Raw genomic sequence first — 20029 nt, 5'->3', positions numbered from 1 at the left:
TTGCATAAAGTGTTCTTAAAACTAATATTTTAGGATTTTGGGCTTACAGGCAAAGAAAAAAGACAACTATCCTATTAATATGGTACTGTACTGTAAATTTAAGTTCTGTGACAATAAGTGCAGCTTTTCCAAGTGCTTAAGCCAGGCTCTGTGAAGGTGCTGGTAATGGCCCAGAGGTCTGAGCTTGGCCTTTGGTCATCTTCTGCTACAGAGAGGCTCTACCCTATGCACCCAGCCTGAGTTGCACTGAATACTGAATGCATTTTAGGCGATATGAAGCATCATTTTTCTTGTTGGTGATGATCTCAATTTTTTATTTACCTCTAGCCTTAGTGTACTAGGGAAAGGTGGGAACTGCTTTCCCTGAAGTTGTCAAAGCATGATTTCTGATGTTTCATTGTTCAAATTCTGCAGTTGCCACAGAAAAGTGGATGTTAGGGATTGAGTGTTACCTCTTTAAAAGGAAGAGAAGGGGAAGAAACAGCATAGAAATTACAGAAAGCTATTTGGATTGCAAAGTCAGAGTTTTGAAGCTTAGAACACTCCAGAATCACTTTAAATAGCGTCTTAATTCTATCCTGATGTCTGCAGAATATTATCTGTTCATACAGTCACTTACTGTTAGGTGGTGGTTTTCAACAAGATCAAGTTAAGCGGAGAATTGTGGCTTCTTCTTTGAATAGTCCTCTTGTCACCTGGTTCATTGAAGCTTGTGCTTGGTATTGCAGAATGAGTCTTGAATTGCATTAACAGGTGGGTTTAATTAGCCTGGGATGTAATAGAGGTTGGAGTTTCCCTCAGAACTGAAGGAAATTAGGCAGGGTTTAGATACTGAGGTCTTAGAACAGTTGTAAGAGGGAGAATTTAAGTGACAGCTTGTTTAGGGAGTGCTTACCATTAAATAAAATCCCTTAAAGAATAGTAGCCTATATACAAACACAGCAGAGCCTTTTGCATTCTTTTTGAGAAACTGTGCTTTTCCTTCTTTTTATTTTTTATATGTTTTTGTATCATTTCCTTGCTTTTCTAAACACATGTTTCTGGCCTCTCAGTATATTCTATTGCATAGGTTTTACTTCCTTTTTTGCTATGAATCTAATCTGTTAAACTTCATTTAAGTTTTCAAAACTTTACTGAATCAATAGTTTCATTTTTGATCTCATGTTTAAATTGCTTGTCTTCTCTTTCTTCTTCCGGATTGCATCTTACACCTTTTAAAATCTAAAGAGAGTTTCTTTTCTCTGGTTATTCTTTGGGTTAGTCCCTTCCTGCCTGTCTATTGGCAAAACCCATTACCTTTTTATTTTCTAAAGTGTTTTGCAATTCCCACTTGTCTCTGTGAGACTTGCCCTACAGAGTCCCTGTACATTTCAGTGCTTGGACATTTTCATGACCTAAAGAGATATGATTTCATGCGTTCTAGAAGTGATGCAGTATTTGCTTAGTGTATAATTGTGGCTTTTGCTTCAATTGTAGCTAACCATCATTGCCTGTACAACAACTTCATGGGAATGGAGAGCTTTAAGGGTGCACACACACTAGGAGAAATCCAGAAGATTGTGGTCTGACCTGCTTAAGATCAGCAGTTCTTACATGGTTTATTTGTCACTTCCTGTTAATTCCAGTTCCATTTTAGTATTGGAGGCAGAACTTACCATGTAAGGTGAAATTGTTCTAGAGAATTATACTGCAAAGTTTGGTTTTTTTGTCATCTTGTGTCTGTTATCTTAAAGTATTTAGTCTCTGTGCTTCCTTTGTTCCATCAAAATGTGGGAAAACTTCATAATGTGTCCTAACTCATTCAAAGCTGTTCCTTACCTATTTAACAAATACATATTTTAAAATTTTCGTGCTGCTTCTTGTGTCAGAAGTCCTCAAGTTTTTTTTTCCTTTCAGATTAGCAGAAGATTTACACAGTTGAGATTCAGTTTAAATTTGTTAATAAAGCTGTGTGTTGTGGTTGTCTGGTGGGTTTTCTACTAATTTTCCGGTACTATGACTTTTGATAGATCATGAATGAGATGTTAATACAAGATAAGCTTTTGCAAAAATATTCATTGCTGTACAGCATTGGAAACACAGTGGTTACCCCAGTTTAGAAACAGATTAACAGAATCTAAGTTTCAGCAGCAGTCAGGAATTGAAGGGAGCATTAATGTTAGACTATTCTTTTTTCCACCAACTCAGTTTCTGTTATTCACTTCTCTTCATGACTGGGGTTAGTATGTCTTTATTTCTGGAGTTGTGTTGCTTTATCTGTGCTTTATGAATGCGGCTTATAATAAGTGCAATGAGCTTAGGAGGCAGTTTTATTTGGAAAGGCTGTAGCTCTGCAGCATTAAGGGGAAATAATAAAAAATTAAATCTCTGCAAAGAACTTTGTACAATAATGGAAAACCCAGGAAAACTCATCTTTGGATGAGGTGAGGCTATGTCTCTTTAGACCCCTCACTGGTCAGTGTGGCTAGTGTTTACCTGGTGCTATGTCAAGAGGCTGCAGTAGGATGTGCTTCTCTGTCCCTTAGTGCTCCTGTCTTGGCCACTCTGTCCTGTACTGTGCAAATAAACCCTATGTATAGCTTAGCTACTGCAGAGCAAATGGATAGAAGAGACTCTGCAAGTTGAGTCAGGTGCAGCAGAATACACTAGATCCACTCTGCAACTCTTTTTCTGCACTGTTCTCTCTGTAGATCCCCTAAAACCCAGCACTTCCATGAGTTTGGGTTACCCTGGGGATCTGCCCAGGGAGGCAGCTGGACTTCACACCCCAACTGCCCCGAAGACCACTCTGTGTGTGCAAACTTGTTATCTGAGATAACAAGTCTGACCAAACTGAGGCTGTCTCTCCATGAAGCCTGTCCTGGATTGTCTGCGTCTGTGCTCTGGGCCGATCTACAGCCCAGATCGACTGCTCTGGTAGTTGAAGGATTGACTGAACTAATGTGTCCTGCAGCGATGGCTTCTGTGGAGTAGAACTGAACATTTTTGTAAAGATCTTCACTGTAATACCCCGTTGATAGTCATCTGCCTGTCTCACCTGCGTGACTGGGACAAGGCTGTATTGCCTATTTTCTGTAATTGTATAACCCAAAGGATAAACACTGATTAGGGATCACTTATGGCTAATGAATTTTATGGATACAAAAGCTTGCAAAAGAAAGAGCAGTAACAGTTTCTGTGAGGAAATGTTTATCAGTTTGTCAAATCTGTTGTAAATACATTATTACCAATTTGACGTGACAAGTCTCCATTTAATTTTTCAAAGCTATTTTTCTGTATGTAAATTATACCAACCATTTGTTCCACTTACACATATGAACAAACAGAAATCTAGGGTTTAAGCATCCAGCTAATCTGAACTGAATTTGCTGTTATTTGCACCTGTGAAAGGTAGGTGTGAAATCAAGTTCCGATTTGAGCTTGAAACTAAGCTCCCTAGCAGTAAATATCTTAGATTCTTCAGTTATTTATGCTTGAATGGCTACACCCTTAACTAAGGAAAGGCCTTGCATCGTATTACTAGAGAGGTTTTTGTTGTTGTTTTTTGTTGGTGGGTTGTTTTTTTTGGGGGGGTGGTGGTGGTTTTGGGTTTTTCTTTGGTGGGGGGTGTTTTGGTGTTTGTTTTTTTTTTTGTTTGGGAGGGTTTTTTTTGGTTTTTTTTTTTTACTGTTTCTGACTTTGTGTCTTACCTGCAGAGTTCTCAGAAATCATGCTTACCTTTGAACAGTGAATGTCTGTAGGGCAGTGGTCTGTAAATCTGTGTCTGTCTTATCATGACGCTTATAAAAAAAATCTTTGTGCCAACCAAATATCCAGAATATCTAATATCCAGAATATTCTTTAGGTCAAAACTTTCTATACCTGAGGACTAGAGAATGAATGGATGGGTTTTACTTTGTGATGACATAATAAAATCCATTTTGAGAGAGAATATGTTCTATAGTGCATAATTCGGCACTTAAGTGGTAATTTTATCTATTGTATTAGTGCTGATAGTCTGACCAATAATAGGAAAGATCATGTGTCACTGATGCTGTCTGCTGAATGAAGTATAAAATTGAGGTTCTGACCCCTAGCACTAGTCCGAAAAGCTAAATGGCAAGAATAGGTATGTTAACCCCTGGACAAATTCCAGGCTCAATAACACCAGTCTTCATAAATGTAATTTATGGCTTCATCTGGATGTAGTATTTTCTTTTGCCTATTCTGTTGTCGAGTTTTATTAAACAGTTGTTGCTTTTTAAATTGAGTGATCTCCTGTACATGATTTTGCTCTTACAGACCTTTGTAGTTTTGCACTCCTGAGGTGCTAAATACATTTTTTTGTACTGTTTTCAAAAAATGTTCTTCCTGCCCTCCCCTTTCTCAGTACTGAATGAAACTTTTCAGTGAGGTGCCATCAGAACTTTGGTGAAGATGTAGGCTGTAACAGAAACTAATGTAAACTTGAACTGCTGTTTTCCTAAATACTTCTGATCTATAGCTACTTATGTATCATAGAAAAGATGTATTGATCCATGATAAATTATGAATTAAAATTTAGAAAACCATCTAAAGGAAATTAAGGAATAATTAAGAGTTTTTTTGAATGCATGTAGAAACTAATATTGTAATACTTGACCTTTTTTTCATTCAAATCGTCAGTAACAACATACCGTTATTACAGAGAAATGGATAACTTGATGGACAACCGAGTATCCTATAGTTGTGTAGGAACTTATAAACAAGAACCCCGAATAGACGCACAAATCCTTGTACCTGCATGCAGATTCTTGAATTACTTGGCCTATTTATAGGTTTTCTGCAAAGTGTGTTTCAAATCTGAATTTGATATTAATGTGTGTGCAAGTGTCAGCTCTGCTAGTTAAATATAGGGGTTTGGATATGTCATTTCTGGGTTTTGTTGTTTTTTTTTTTGTTTGTTTGTTTTTTTATTTTTGTTGGAACATCGTGATAAGTAGTGATGTATTTAATGTGTAAATGCAAGCACTTAGTAACATCTGTAAATTCTTTGATTATTTTCCAAACTAAATTCATCAGAACTTAAGAATTTAAAGGTTAATGTTCAAGAAAAAAATTTCTTCCTTTCCTTCTCCAATAGCTCCAAAGATTACTTTGGTAATACCAAATTACTTTGTTAATGGGTGAATACTACATAGTGTGGTCTAATTTGTTTTGCATTCTTCCTTCAGAGTAGAAGCAATGCTTTCTCTTTCTCTTTTCTTTTGATAAATTGGCAGGTTTTTGTTAAAAGTATTAAATTACTAAATGATTTGAAAATGTGTTTAAAAAGTTGGACTATATTACAAATCTAACATACAGTGACAGTGAAAAATGTATGACTGCTAAATTTTAATACTATGGATTTTGTGTAGATCACGATCAAGACCTCGCCAGCGTTCTTATAGTCGAAGTAGTGAAAGATCCAGTCATAGGAGAACTCATAGCGGGTCTCGTGAAAGAGAGCGGCGTAAAGGCAGAGAGAAAGAAAAAATAAAAGAGAAGGGCAGAGGAAAAGAAAAAGAGATATGTGGCGCGAAGCATGGGTAAGTGAAATGACAAACAATGTAACTATAATAAAAACAGGGAATCAATTTGCTTTATAGAACATGATATATAAACTAGTGGAAATTACTTAAAATCTTTAAATAGTGTGATTCTTAGTACTTTAAAATTCTGGAACGTAAGAACATTTTAAACTAAATGATAGTATAATTTACAATTCTTTTTTTCCCTTCATTTCAGGTATGCTAAATAGCTTTCATCAGCTGATTAATATAACTATTTTTACAATACTTAATAACCAAATTTAAGGAAAAAAAATGTGGAGTATTAGAAAGTATGAAGACTATTTCCTACGAAAAGGTGGATTTTGCTGTTCACACTCCCATTGTCAGAAGTTTCTGTTGGGCTTACTTTGTGGCCCAAAGTGCAGTTTAGTAGAAGCATTTGCTATGGGTGAATGATGGGCTGCCTTTCAAAACCTGTGTCAACCTAGTTTCTGCTTGAAATTACTTGGATTGTTGATCTTGTTTTTACAGATTTTTAGAAAAAGCAATTTATGTAATTACCTCTGTTATATGCATCTTGACCTTCTGCAGCCTTTACTCTGTTTCTTTTGCCTGTTTGTGATTGGTATGAAAAATGAAGACACTGGAGTGTCACTTCATGAACTTCCCTCTGATGCATTCCCACTGAAACTCGTAAGTGGGAATTTCTAGAGTAGCATCCTCCACCCATGTTCATGGAGGTACCTTAACAATTGTTATTGTCTAACCCTTGTTTTATGGCTTGACAATATTATTCAGTCTCTCAGATATTGTGATATCTGCCTGTTATAGATATATAGATATCTACCTCTCCATGATTGTAGCGTTGTTTATGTAAATAGTGAAGATTAGCTATTTGCATGTTTTTTTTTCTTATTTGCGGTACATTACTTAGACTTCTGAGTGGCGTCTTCCACTAATTTTCATAGAATTGTGGAATGGTTTGGGTTGGGACCTTAAATGTTGTCTAGTTCCAAGCCCCCTGCTAGAGGAAGGGATGCCTTCCACTAGACCAGGTTGCTCCAAGCCCTCCCTGTTCAACCTGACATTGAACACTGCCAGGAGTGGGGCAGCCACAACTTTCCTGTGCCAGTGCCTCACCACTCTCACAGTGAATAGTTTTTCCTAATATTTAATCTAAATTTACCTTCTTTTAGTTTAAAGCCATTTCCCTTAGTTTAAAGCCATTTCCCTTAGTTTAAAGCCATATCCCCTTTTGGGGGGATACTTTCCTCATTTTACTAAACCATGTGAGGCATTTGTCTCCACTTGTGGATTTTTTCAGCAGTCAGTAGTATTCAGTGTGAGCAGAACACCTGAGATGGCTGTAGTACAGCTGATTAGTACAAGCAAGATGCATTTAACCCATTTCCCTGCAGTTCAAATAGTGGTGGACTTGGCAGTGTTAGGTTTATGGTTGGACTTGATCTTAAAGGTCTTTTCCAACCTAAATGATTCCACAGTTCTGTGTTTTGTTACTTCAGAAAACTTGAGGAGAAGCCTGAATGTTCCAGCCAAAATTGCTTTTTTATACTGAAATAGAAAAGCAGGGAAAGGATCCTGAGCACCCAATGTGGGGTGTGGGAGAGGTTTTCTGGAATTTTTGTAGAAGCACATCTTAAATCACATTGGAGTATGTAGCAGTGCTCTATTAGCATATTGCCTGACCTACTGTTCTTTTAGAACAAGGATCGATATGAGATAGCTGTAGAAAGAGCAGAGAAGTGCCCAGAATTTTTTATTTTTTGGAAGCAAGCAATTTATCTTTATATTCTGATACCTTACAAAACTACTTATGCTAAATTTGAAAACAAAATGCCTTGTTTGGGTCATTTCCAAGGTAATTAGGACAAAGAGTACAAATGGATAGTAGAAACATTTTATGACATCAGCGCATTTTCCTCTGAGCCCAGGTACTGATGGCTAGGCTTTGTACAGGGATTTCTTCAATCATTATTAGACTACAAAATGAAATGTACCTAGGATGGTGCTAATATAATCTGTGCTTCATAAACTTTTTTGAGGGGGGACAGTGTGTTTTTTCAGTTTAATCAAATAGTGATCAAAGTTATGTCTGTGCAGAGAATGTGGATCTGAGAAACTTTTCCCATTTACAGTTTGTCATTCTGAAGACTGAGACTGTGTCAGCATCGTTTGTTAAGAGGCTTTGCGAAACAACATACTTGAATGCACAGGGAAGACAGAGATCTTTGATGCAGTTGCTGTTTGCCATTACTGCGCAATTTGTCTATGGAATATTCTGTTATAGACCCCAGTGAGAGTGAATTGGGAACCTGCAGTTTTCCTTAAATGCATGTAGGAGCAAAAAGAGTTAGTGTAATTTCTCTTTGCCTTGTGTGTGCTTCAGGAAAATGAGGCTGAGTAGGGTGTCTTACCGTTGTGTTTTTGTATGAGGCTTCCTCAAGCCTCCCAAGCTCTCAGTTTTCTTCCTCTGTGTCGTTGATTTATGTATGTATTTTCTTTTGAGGTGAGAAGTATGGGAAAGAAAAGATCTCCTTGGCCAAGGAAGCTCACTGTCCTTAAGTTATAAATGTGTAGGAAGTGAAATGGTACAACACAAACTGTTTGAACCTTTTGGGTGTGTAAGTACGTTGGCTTCTGGCATGTTTTTGTTTTCTGCAGCAGCAGGGAGATTCAGTGTTTGTTCAGTCCTGACGCTCATTTCTGAGGAAAGCACCAAGTCAGAATTTTTTGTTCTCTAGTAACTGTAGGGCATTTTATAGTTGTCTGTGGTCACCAGAGAGTAAGCTGGTTTCCTGACAGTTTTTGAGGGTATATGTTATAATTTGGGATTTTTGTCTTGTAGTGGTGTCAGATGTCCTTTTGGGGGTATGGTTAGAATTAATAACTCTTATTATAGCTTGCCTCTGCAGCTGAGTGTCCTAGCACATTCTGCAGCTGATGCCGGTTTACTGCCTTGGCTGGAACTTCACTGCTCATCCAATTGACTTAATGCTGGTGTAGACCAGGAAGCTCTATTGGCTCTGTCAGCTGTCTTCATCCGAGAGACAGTAAACAGATAGGTGATGCATCCTCAAAATATGCTGTGGCTTGTTTTTGGGGCTTTTTTTTGTTGTTGTTTTGTTTTGGGTTGTTTATGCATTTGGGGGGGGGGGGCAGTGTTTTGGCATGTTTTTTTTGTTTGTTTATTTTTTTTTGTAAGTTGGATCCAGTTTGGACAGGAAACAACTAAGTATTTTCTTTTTCTTCCTGGCATATTCTGCTCTAACACAATGATGGTTCTGTTTTTATAACTTGTCGCTCACTTTTTTTTTTTCTCTGAAGTGAAGAAGATACTCTAAATGGACACAAAAAATGATTGTCAGGTGTGCATTTGGATGTGAAATGTGAAATATTGAGAAGAACCTGTTGTAGGTGACTCCCCAGGTGAATGAATTTCTAGAGCTAGTCCCTAGATCAGCACTGAAAGTAACATTGTTCTGCAGAGCCTTTCTAGAAACCCCAGCAGCAGGGATCCTTAGAGTTAAAAATAGTTCTCTGACCTCTGTATTTGGAGTAGATCCTTGCAGGTATACATCAACGGCCAGATCTATTTTGCAGTTTAAATTCGTGTATGTTTGCAATGTATCTATTGAAAATACCTGCTTCAAAGCTGTAATGAAGATCATCTTAAAGTCGGATTGTGAGAAGATGGACTGAAAGTTATCAGGTGCTGGTTGACTTTATAGTTTAACTTTGTATGACAGAAGCTATTTTGGTTTGTCAGCACTGCAGGTTATCTGATACAAGTAGTTGTATATTTGGGACTTGACTGTTCCTTTGAAGTGGAGAATCAAAATGCAATTTTTTGCAATAATTAAGGAGCAAATTATATTTGTTTGTGGCTTATATAAGCTCTAATGATGATTTTCTTTTCTGTGGTTGGTTTCTGTATTTTCTTTATGTGGTTGGCTTCTAGGTGTGAGGGTCTCTTGGTTTTGTTCTTTTTTTTTTTTTTAATCAGGGAGAATTTTAGGTTCTCTCAAAGATCTTGTCTTGACAGTAAACGTCTCAATATTTGACGAGTAAAAACCTCTGCCACAGTAATCCAGTTGTTGTCCTTTAGTGTTCTCTGTTTCAATGAAAATTCTTTAAGACTGAGCACTGAACTTGAAGGTTCGAGGTATCAGCTGTTTGTGGAGACAGGCTGTATTACAGTCGTAGAAAACCAGCTGAGCAATTCTGTTCTTGGAATCCGAGATGTTTTAAGGGATGTACTATTTGTTCAGCCATTATGGAGGGAGACTGTGGTAGCAGCTGCTTTGAATTTGGGTTGGTAATCTCATTTACAGCATCTGACAATACTTGGTGAAAAAACTTGGTGTTAAGAGCAGTCTGTCAAGCTTTGATATAGTATTATACTTGCTTAAAAGGTAAAGCAATGCGAACTCTGAAAGCATTCCAACAGTACACCCTAAATGCTTATAAACAAACAAACAAAAAAAATCTGTCTTTCAGATTGTCAGGATTATTTCATCTCCAGTGAAAACTCTTTGCAAAACAAGGCTTATGAGAAGCAGATAACAAGAAATGTTTTTAATTAGTTTGCATTCAACTACTCAGTGCTACCTATGTTCCTTCCACTTTGCAAGTAATCTGAGCTATCCAGTTTGCTGCTTTGGTTTTCTAATCTCATAGCAGTTGTTTGAATTACGTTCCCCCCTTTTTTTGTTGTTTTGTATTTCTGTTGCTGTGCATAGGAGAACGAGCTTTATTGCCTGGAAGGATATGAAAAAAAAAGAAGAAATCAATAAATGGTATGGCTGTTTCTGAATACGTGTTGCCAGCGTTTCCAAAATAAAACCACTTGGCCTTGCAGCCTTTTCTGTTTATTCAGTCTCCCAGGCCAAGTATCAAATCATATTTCTCTGTTTGTAATAACAATATTGTTCTCTAGTTATGACCCGTAACTGCAGTAGGGATGTTGTGTGTATTATTGCTTTGGACCATTACTGTGCACTAGGACTCTATCAGTGCTTATTCTTTGTAATTAAGCACGTGTGGTTGGCTTTCTTGTTCTCATGAAAGTTTAACGGACAAGTGCTGTATGGAGGTGTTACCACACATTTGTAATTTTTACAGAACACACTATATCTACTGATACATTATGAAGTGTTATAAATAAAATGGAATTGATAAAATAAGGACCAGTATCCTTTTTGTGATACATTACCACTTTCTGTTAACTTTGCAAAACTTCACAATAAGTAGTTGACATCTGGTGTCTGGTTCTTACCAAGATGTTTTAGTCTAGTGATTTTTCTTTTATTAAATTTTTGTTTGGAAAAAAAACAAACCCAAAACCAGGCAGTGTTCTTTGTTCCACCAGAGTGATTTATCTGGTCCTACATTTGGATGTCCCATTTCCTATTTTTCTTCTCTTGGTTTCATTTTTTTTTTTCCCTTGCAAAAATGAATCTTAAGTGAGCATGCATGCAGGGCTAAAACAAAAAAAGTCAATCAAATGCTGACTTCTTGGAAGTACTATGTTTAGAAGATATAAGTTACAGGTGAGCAAAACAGCTTTCTCCTGTTACAGCAGCATGAGCATTACTTGAGCTCTACATCAAGAGTGTGGTTGGAAGAGGTTCAAGCTTTGTTTCCTTCTGATCCTTTCTGGCGAGGTCTCCAAGTGCCTTAGGCTCATCTGCTGTTGCCCTCAAAGATGAAACAATCTTAGTATACTTCTGCTGATGTGTAAATGTGATGTGTATATACGCTTTTCATTCTGGCATCCACTTAGATAGGACTAAAGCAGGGTTCCATCTAGTCCCAGAATGTAATTTTTATTTTATGCACCTATGGGATACTTCTTTATCATTGTCTGTTAGGCTTGCAGCACCTGAGACACATTCTTTCTTTCAGCTGGGATTTTTTTTTTTAAGGAGTGATTTATCTTGTTCAATGGAAAGCAGCAATTATTTGCTTGTAATAAAATAGAGCAAGCCTTCTTCCCCTCCCATGTTTCTTTCTGCAAAACTTAATAGAGAAGTCCAGTTTGAAAGCTTTGGTCTTTATTGTATGGTAGCTGAATCACTACTAGTAGTAGCTAGAGTGCATCCCCAGTCTTGGACATTAGTGACCTTTTAAAAATTCACTGTGGATTAAGAGGTACATTTTTTCTAAATGTTGTAAGGTGGCATATTTCATGGAATCACAGAATGGTTTGGGTTGGAAGGGACCTTAAAGATTCCACCTCCCTGTCATAGACAGAGATGCCTTCCACTAGACCAGGTTGCTTCAAGCCCTGTCCAGTCTGGCCTTGAAAACTGCCAGGGATGGGGCAGCCACAGCTGCTCTGGGCAACCTGTGCCAGTGCCTCAGCACCCTCACAGTGAAGAACTTCTGCCTAATATGCAATCAAAACTTCCCCTCTGTCAATTTAAAGCCGTTCCCCTTTGTCCTATCCCTGCATGCCCTTGAAAGAATTTCCTCTCCAGCTGTCTTGTCAGCCCCTTTAGGCACATGGAAGCTGCTCTAAGGAACGTGATTGAACCTTCTGTTCCCCAGGCTGAATAATCCCAGTTCTCTCAGCCTGTCTCCATAGCACATGTGCTCCAGCCCTCTGAGCATCTTCATGGCTCATCCTCTGGACTCACTCCAACAGGTCCATGTCCTTCCTATGTTGGGAGCTCCAGAACTAAACTGATTTTTTTTTGCCTATATGCAATGAGATATTTTCTATAATATTTTAAGGGTATCAATATAAGTAACTGTTCCTAACGTGTATTCTAAGGTGGTATTAAATCTGGGAAATACATGTTTTTAGTATTTCTAAAAATAATGGTATATAGTTGTGTAAATGATGACTTGATGACTAGATCAGTGGTGTTTGAAACTCATCATCAGGTGTCTTCAGACTTTGTTACAATGGCCATGTCATCCACAGGGAGGAGTTAAGGCTGGAGTTTTGGCTGTGGATGAGGTGGGCTGTGGTCTTTTTGTGACATACTTCTCTCTCATTCTGCAAGGTGGACCTGATGCCTGCAAACTATGTCTTGCAGACTGCTGTGAAAGCTCACTTGCTAAAGGAGTTCCTTCCACTCCCAAATCCCACATTTAAACTGGCAACTTTTGCACGCTAGTGATCTTCAGATGTCCAGGTCTTCAAAAGTGAAGTGTTTTATACTGCTGATTTACTTAAAGACGAATTATACCACTACAATATTTTTCCCACTAAATTTTTGACTAATCAAAGCATTACATTAATTTTAATTGACTTGTTTTAAAACAGCTTGCGTACATGTTTTCATTTACCTGTATCTTTGTGTTGTTGAATTTTGATGTTTAAAATGTTAATTAGCTTAAAAACCCACAAGTTCTGGCATTCAGAGACCTGCTTTTCATAAGGATCATTGTTTGTTGTTGAATTGTGGGGGGAAAAGCTTACCAAAAACCTGTTAGATTTAAAAAACTTTAATTAGATTTATGGGGTTCACCCTAGCTTGCTTAGTAGCATAAGTTTGCATTACTTTTTAGTCTTTTTGACAATTTTTGATGGTATAAATTAAAGAGTGGCTTCTCGGTTATGAAAAAAGTGTGCCATTAATCAAAGCCAACCACCATTTTAATTTCTGATACTTAGTAAGGCATTGATACATTTGTGCATTGATGCTTTCACAGCTTCTTCAGTGCTTTGACAGATATCACAGAGCTGGAGAATTTGTTTTCCAGACCCAGACTTCATTTTTCCTTTTAGTTCCATATGTTAGGTCTTTACAAATTTGGTGAGACCCCTCTGTCTGGGAGACCTTTCTCCATGGCGTTTAGCCAAAGCTCTTGCAGTATTTTCATCTCTGTACTCGGCCCTGGCAGTGCCTCAGCAGGTTCTGCGGCCAGCACTTGGGTAACAACTGTCTGTTGATGAGCTTCTCGGTGCTTGGCAGAGGACATTCAAAGTAAATTTGGAATATTGGACTTCTCAGAGTTTGAAAGCAGTCGGACTCCTGGAGCTTGTCTTACTATTTTTTTTTCCTCCTTATACCTCTTTCCACGCTATGCAGTAGGAAGTCATTTATGATAATTTTCTCCTATTTGCATGTAGGTTATAGAGTTCTGTGGTGCAAAGCACACCCGGAACTCCTTTAAGTGTCTGTTCAGATCAAAGTGGGGCAGTGTGATAGCTGTTGTCTGACACCAAGCTGTGTGGTGTTGTTTTCATTAAACATTTATCATACTTCCAATGTGACAGCAGGCAACTTTGTGCTTGGGTAACATGTTTTCATGCAAAATTTATTGAAAAAGATGAGCCGTTGTAAAGAGATCTTGTTGCCTTTCACCGGTGGCGAAGGGTGAATGTTTGATTGGAAGATACCTCTAGCACGTCTTGGTTGTGCATTAGAGAACTGCAGAACACTTGGCTTTAACAAGCAAGTAACTATATCCTAAAATTGTTTATTCAGAGAAACTTTGCTTTGACAGATCACATGAATATTTTTTTTATTTTGATTATTTGGTTGTAACAACAGTTTATTTTGGTCCCATAAAGATGGAATAAGATAATGTTTGTAATTTAATGCTGACTTAATAGTAGGGACTAACAAACTAAATTTTTTAACAGTTCTATGCATATGAACATAACTCTCGCATTTAAGACTATTTGCTGAGAAAATCAGAAATTATTTGGTAATCTTTCTGGTATAAACCACAATTTTGGACAAAAATAAGTTTCTGTATTTAACAGATAACATATTTTAGTGTAAAGCACAATTGATTATTCACATTTAAGGAATATTTCGTTCTTCCAGTGATGTATTTTTTGTTTTGAAGTGCTTCTATTGTAAACCAAAGTTTCCAGAAATCAGTTTGCGCCCTACTCTTAATTATGGGGGAAAGGAAAAGGTGGTGTGGAGAAGGTTGAGTTGACTCATGTTTTCATTTAATTGCTTTTGGCATTTCTATGGCCAAGATACTCAACTTCCAAATGACATGGTTGTGCCTACATAACAAATTACCTTTGCATGAATGTTTAGCAGCATTTTTACTGAATATATCTGTAATTCTAATTTCGTAGTCATGTCATATTGCAGAAAATCTCCAGTTCTTTGTAACTAATGTGTACTATTGGCCCTGCCCCTGCTAGGAAGATGTGGTGGTGGCTTCCTCCACGTAGGTGCCCAGCAGGCACAGAAGTCTGGTATGTGGTGGACACTGGATCTCGGTTACTGTCTGCAAGGTGTTTCACCTGTTGTGTGTACTACTGCTTTTGGAGACTGAGAATAGTCTTCTGTTTTTTCCAAGTATACAAAATTCATTCATGTTCTCACAGAGTCTGATTGTTAGAAAATCATTCTAAAGTGCAAGGAATCTGCAACTGCTGTTTATTACTGTGGTGAATAAATTTGTAAAAAAGTTTCTTGTATGTAAAGACTTAAAAATATTAATTCTCCTGTAGTTCTCTGTTCCTCCTTTTCTGTTGCTTTTTGGGAATTAATCATTCTTCATCTGCCTCCTAGCATGGCCCTAAACAAGGTTTATGCCATCAGGGAAAGATGAGAGGTAGGAGGTCAGTCTGCTGTTGCAAATGCCATTTCCAAATGCTTTTTAACATGATACTACAGCCTGATTCATGTTGGTGATAATGCACAAAATTTGTGTAAGTCTTCTTTCTTACTCTGGAAGTTGTGCTCCTGTAGCTGTGACAGTTTAAGTTTATATGAGAAGCAGTGTTGGCTGGGAAAAATAGTGTCTTTCTTTTAGACCAGCTGGTATAAGTAGGGGAAAACAGTCATATTTTTAAGGATGTGAAACCGTCATCAAGTCTAACACACAGTCAGCAGTCACCAAGCTTAAATTCAGGTCGGGAGCAATTCCTTGGGGTGCAACATGTTTATGTTAATCAGTTGGACAATAAGAAGGACGAATAGCTTATCACTTCCCATACTGTCTGTGGTGACAAGAACTAGCTCTCAAAAATCTGTAAAATACTAGTGTTTATCTGATCCAATTATGCACATGCCGGTTCCAAAACATAATCTCTGTAGTTGTTGGCCTAAGGTATTTGTGTTCAATCATCTCTATTCACTTACAAATGGGATTTTACGAATGGGAGTCACACTGAGACTGATTTTGTCACTATAAGACTTCTTTAAAATCTTACATGACAAAATACATTTATCAAGTAGCAGAAATTTGCAAATATAAATTGATGTTCAGCGTGCTACAACGCTTGCTTAATTTGTACTGCTCTCTTAATTCTTGAGGTATTTTTAATCATTTGGATTCTCTCTAGAATTTTAAAAGTGCTATAGGAGGATAATACAGCAAAAGTATATTGTGTTTATTTTGTAGCGTCAAAAGAAAAAGAAGGCATATTTCTTTTGTATGTTTTGATTCAAAATGTAATAAATTATGATTACTTCTGGGCTGAAAACTTACATTCCATGTTTCAACCTTGATCATATTTTTGTTATTAAGAGCATCCTAGAATAGCTGCTTCTAATAAAATTATGACAGATCCTTATCCACAGTGGAATGAACAGTGTCATTAGTGAAAATGCCCTGTTCAAGGATAGTAGACTCTATAGCCATATGTCAATATTAAACATAATAATTTGTAGAAAAATTGTAGAATTTCTTTAAAATCTGTTTAAAATTAGCAAATGCATTTTGAATGTTGAAACAAAACAACTTCAGTCCTGACTTGGAAACTAGTTTGAGTACTCATAGCAGAATTTTCTTTATTCGTTTGTCAGAGGGGGAAAAATCTTTCCTTAATCTACGTGTTTTTATTTTCTGCCTGGAGTAAATTATGAAGGTCTTTATAACAGCTAGAGTCATGCTGTTGAGAGGTTGTTATAATAAATTTTTAAGATGCATGGTAGTACTTATTTTGATAGCTTCTTTCAGAATAGCAGACAATAAGCTTCTAAAATTTTATGACAATTTGAGTCCCTTTGTTTGACCATGGGCACCCTTGACTGCCAGCCCATTGCTTTCACTTCCTATGGAGTAGGCTTTCAAGGATCCATAAGATGTATTGTCATGGCAAGCAAGTTATTTATCCAGAATCAAAATAAAACGGATGCTTCCTTTAGTTATTTATTTACTTTTCCTTTTTGCTTTTACCTTCCTTTCTCTTATTTTTTTTTTTTTTTCCTCCCTCCATCTGTGTTTGTGCCTGACATACTATTATTCTGGTCACAAGGGTTTGCTTAAACTAGTTGGGGAACATTCACTGAGTTACAATTTCTTTGAAGTTTAGTTTTGAAGAGTATTTCTGCTTTCTGTTCTCCTGCATCATTTTCACATGAGCAGAGCTGGGGTAGTTGTATCTCCTGTAGCACAGAAGAGCAGCAGTGGGCACCCAGGCAAACGTGCTTCTCAGCCTTCTGATATGAAAGTTCCTTAGATGGAAGCTACCTTCCTTCAGTCTATAGAAGAGGATAGATTTAGGTCAGATATTGGAAAGAATTTTTTTCACTATTAAGTTGGTGAGGCACTCCCACAGGTTGCCCGGAGAAGTTGTGGCTTCCCCATCCTTGGCAGTGTTAAAGGCCAGGCTGGACAGGGCATTGAGCAGCCTGGGATCATGGAAGGTGTCTTTGCCCATGGCAGGGAGATTGAAACTAGGTGATCTTTTAGGTCCCTTCCAACCTAAACCTTTCTATGATTGTCAGCTAACTAATTTTCACCCTTGAAATGTTCAGTTGGCCAGTTTTTTTGTAGTTTTTCCATTAGAGAAATCTAGTCTTCATTTACCCAACATCAGAAAAGAAGCGCAAGTGCTGCTGCTGGTAACTCGCATTCACATTCTTCAGTTTCTTCCACCTCATGATCATTCTGCCTTTTGCTTGTGTTAGCAATACAGTCTGCAGATTTGCAGTGGCGGCAGGGTTGTCTTGCCACTACTTGCACGAAAAATGGCTTAAAATAAGCTGTAGGCAGGAGAGTTGTAATTTTCATATTCCAGTATTGAAAGGGTGCCTACAAGGAAGACAGAGACTCCCTTTTTACAAGGAATCACATGGAAAAGATGAGGGGTAATAGGCACAAGTTACTCCCGGGGAGATTCCTATTGGATATGAGAGGAAAATTTTTCACAATGAGGACAATCGGCCATTGGAATAATGTCCTCAGGGAAGCAGTGGTTTCCCTAAGACTGGACACTTTTAAGGTTTGGCTGGACAGGGTGCTGGGACATCTAGTCTATATTATGGCTGCCTGGAAATGTTGGACCAGATGATCCTTGAGGTCTCTTCCAACTTGGGATTCTCTGATAATGTAATGTTCTGTATAAGAAAAAAAAACCCCTCCACCTGAGCATCAGCAAACTGAGCAAGAGGCTGATCATAGATTCACTGAATAGTTTGGGTTGGAAGGGACAATACTATGGTACTACCCTCAGAGTATCCCAATAAGAATCACTAGTTCCTACTTGTGTTGGTTTATATCATAAAGATTCATGAAGAGAAAAATTGAAAACATAATTAAAATGGAAGCATAGTAAAACTCTAGTATGATCAAATGTAAACAAATTCCAGCTGGCCACCATGAAGTATTCAGACTATTCTTTTTAAAACATTTATTTCAATTCCAGAAAGACTCAGAACGTATAAATGTGAAGTACCACATAACTTATGGTCCAGAAACCTTCTGCAGTTGATTATTTTGTTATGTTGAATGGGGGGGTTGACTTGCTGGAAAATATTTCAGTTTCTTTATAGAAAACAAAATCAAATTACTTTGGCTTTTTTTTTTTCTTGGTCAGAATTCTATAGTAGAAGTTAAATGAGTTCTGGAATTTGTGAAGAAAGAGTACCATTATTTCAGATCCTGCCTTACCTCTCTCCAAGTTTTCCAATCCTGTATGGAAGAGCTCCTTCTATATTATTCTACCTAATGAAGTATAGGACTTAATCACCTCTGTAGTGTAAGGTAAAATTGTACTTTTTATAGTTGCAGAAAGAATTGTTGTCCAAGGCATCTCGCTGAAAAGGGATAATTCAATTTTTATTCTTTATATTACCTTCTTCTCAAATCTTAGGTATACATACGTAGTGCCCTAAAAGATATTTCATATACTCTTTGTTGACACAGTTTCTACCACCACATTTTAAAGCTGCAGTAATAAAAGCAGATGTAGCCAGTGCTTCTTTTAATATGTTATAAAGATCACTGTTCTTAAACACTTATGAAAATTTCAAATTTGTTTGGACGTATGTAGTGAGACCCTAAAGGGAAAATGAAATGGGGACAAATAATCCAGACAGATGTCCTGCTGCTCTTTAATGTCTTTTAAATACAGAAGTGGGACAGTGGGATTGAGTGCACCATCAGCAAGTTTGCTGCTGACACCAAGCTGTGTGATTCAGTTGATACACGGGAGGGAAGGAATGCCATCCAGAGGGACCTCGACACGCTTGTGAGGTGGGCTGATGACAACCTCATGAACTTTAACCATGCCAAGTGCAAGGTCCTGCACCTGGGTCGGAGCAATCCCAGGCACAGCTACAGGTTGGGCAGAGAAGAGATTCAGAGCAGCCCTGCAGAGAAGGACTTGGGGGTGCTGGTTGATGAGAAAATGAACATGAGCCTGCTTCAGTGTACGCTTGCAGCCCAGAAAGCCAACCGCATCCTGGGCTGCATCAAAAGGAGTGTGACCAGCAGGTCGAAGGAGGTGATCCTGCCCCTCTACTCTGCTCTCGTGAGCCCTCACCTGGAGTATTGTGTGCAGTTCTGGTGTCCTCAACATAAAAAGGACATGGAACTGTTGGAACAAGTCCAGAGAAGGGCCATGAGGATGATCAGGGGACTGGAGCACCTCCTGTATGAAGACAGGCTGAGAAAGTTGGGGCTGTTGAGCCTGGAGAAGAGAAGGCTGTGTGGAGACCTCATAGCAGCCTTCCAGTATCTGAAGGGGGCCTATAGGGATGCTGGGGAGGGACTCTTCATTAGAGACTGTAGTGACAGGACAAGGGGTAACGTGTTAAAACTTAAACAGGGGAAGTTTAGGTTGGATATAAGGAAGAAATTCTTTCCTGTTAGGGTGGTGAGGCCCTGGAATGGGTTGCCCAGGGAGGTTATGAATGCTCCACCCCTGGTGGTGGTCAAGGCCAGGTTGGATGAAGCCTTGGGTGAGATGGTTTAATGTGAGGTTTCCCTGCCCATAGCAGGGGGTTTGGAACTAGACGATCTTAAGGTCCTTTCAACCCTAACTATTCTATGATTCTAAGTGAAATCATATGGATAAGTATTGCAGTAGCAGTTGATCTTGTAGCAGCACATCACAACAGTTCTTTCATCAAGACTGTGGCAAAAGACAGTGAGGCCTTGCATGGGAGTTAAGAATGTAGAAGAAATTACCTAAACCCTCAGGTGGAATGGGTTGTTATGTAGCAGTTTGGAAAAGCTGGCCATCAAATGATTGCTGGATTTATTTATCTTCAATACAAGTGTCTGCATTCTGTCTGTAGTCATTACAATTTGTATTTTTAAAGTTTATTCCTTCAGTAGTTGAG

General features: G+C 38.1%; 1 protein-coding gene across 5 annotated transcripts in view; it reads left to right on the top strand.

Annotated features, from left to right (window-relative positions):
* Positions 1-20029, top strand: part of RSRC1 (arginine and serine rich coiled-coil 1) — a 167715-nt gene that overhangs the window by 29061 nt on the left and 118625 nt on the right. For 4 of the 5 annotated variants that reach the window (XM_057421820.1, XM_057421821.1, XM_057421823.1 and 1 more), the window contains exon 4: positions 5376-5546. The exons of the other annotated variant lie outside the window; for it this stretch is intronic. In XM_057421820.1, the coding sequence (XP_057277803.1) occupies positions 5376-5546 (171 nt within the window). The remainder of the gene's footprint in view (positions 1-5375; positions 5547-20029) is intronic. 5 annotated transcript variants of the gene reach the window in all.

The sequence above is a fragment of the Pezoporus wallicus genome, unplaced genomic scaffold, assembly GCF_028554395.1.
Source record: "Pezoporus wallicus isolate ANWC-B61680 ecotype Strahan unplaced genomic scaffold, APGP_CSIRO_Pwel_v1 scaffold_7402, whole genome shotgun sequence".
NCBI classification, from domain to species: Eukaryota; Metazoa; Chordata; class Aves; order Psittaciformes; family Psittacidae; genus Pezoporus; species Pezoporus wallicus.
This window is presented reverse-complemented; position numbering and strand designations above follow the sequence as displayed.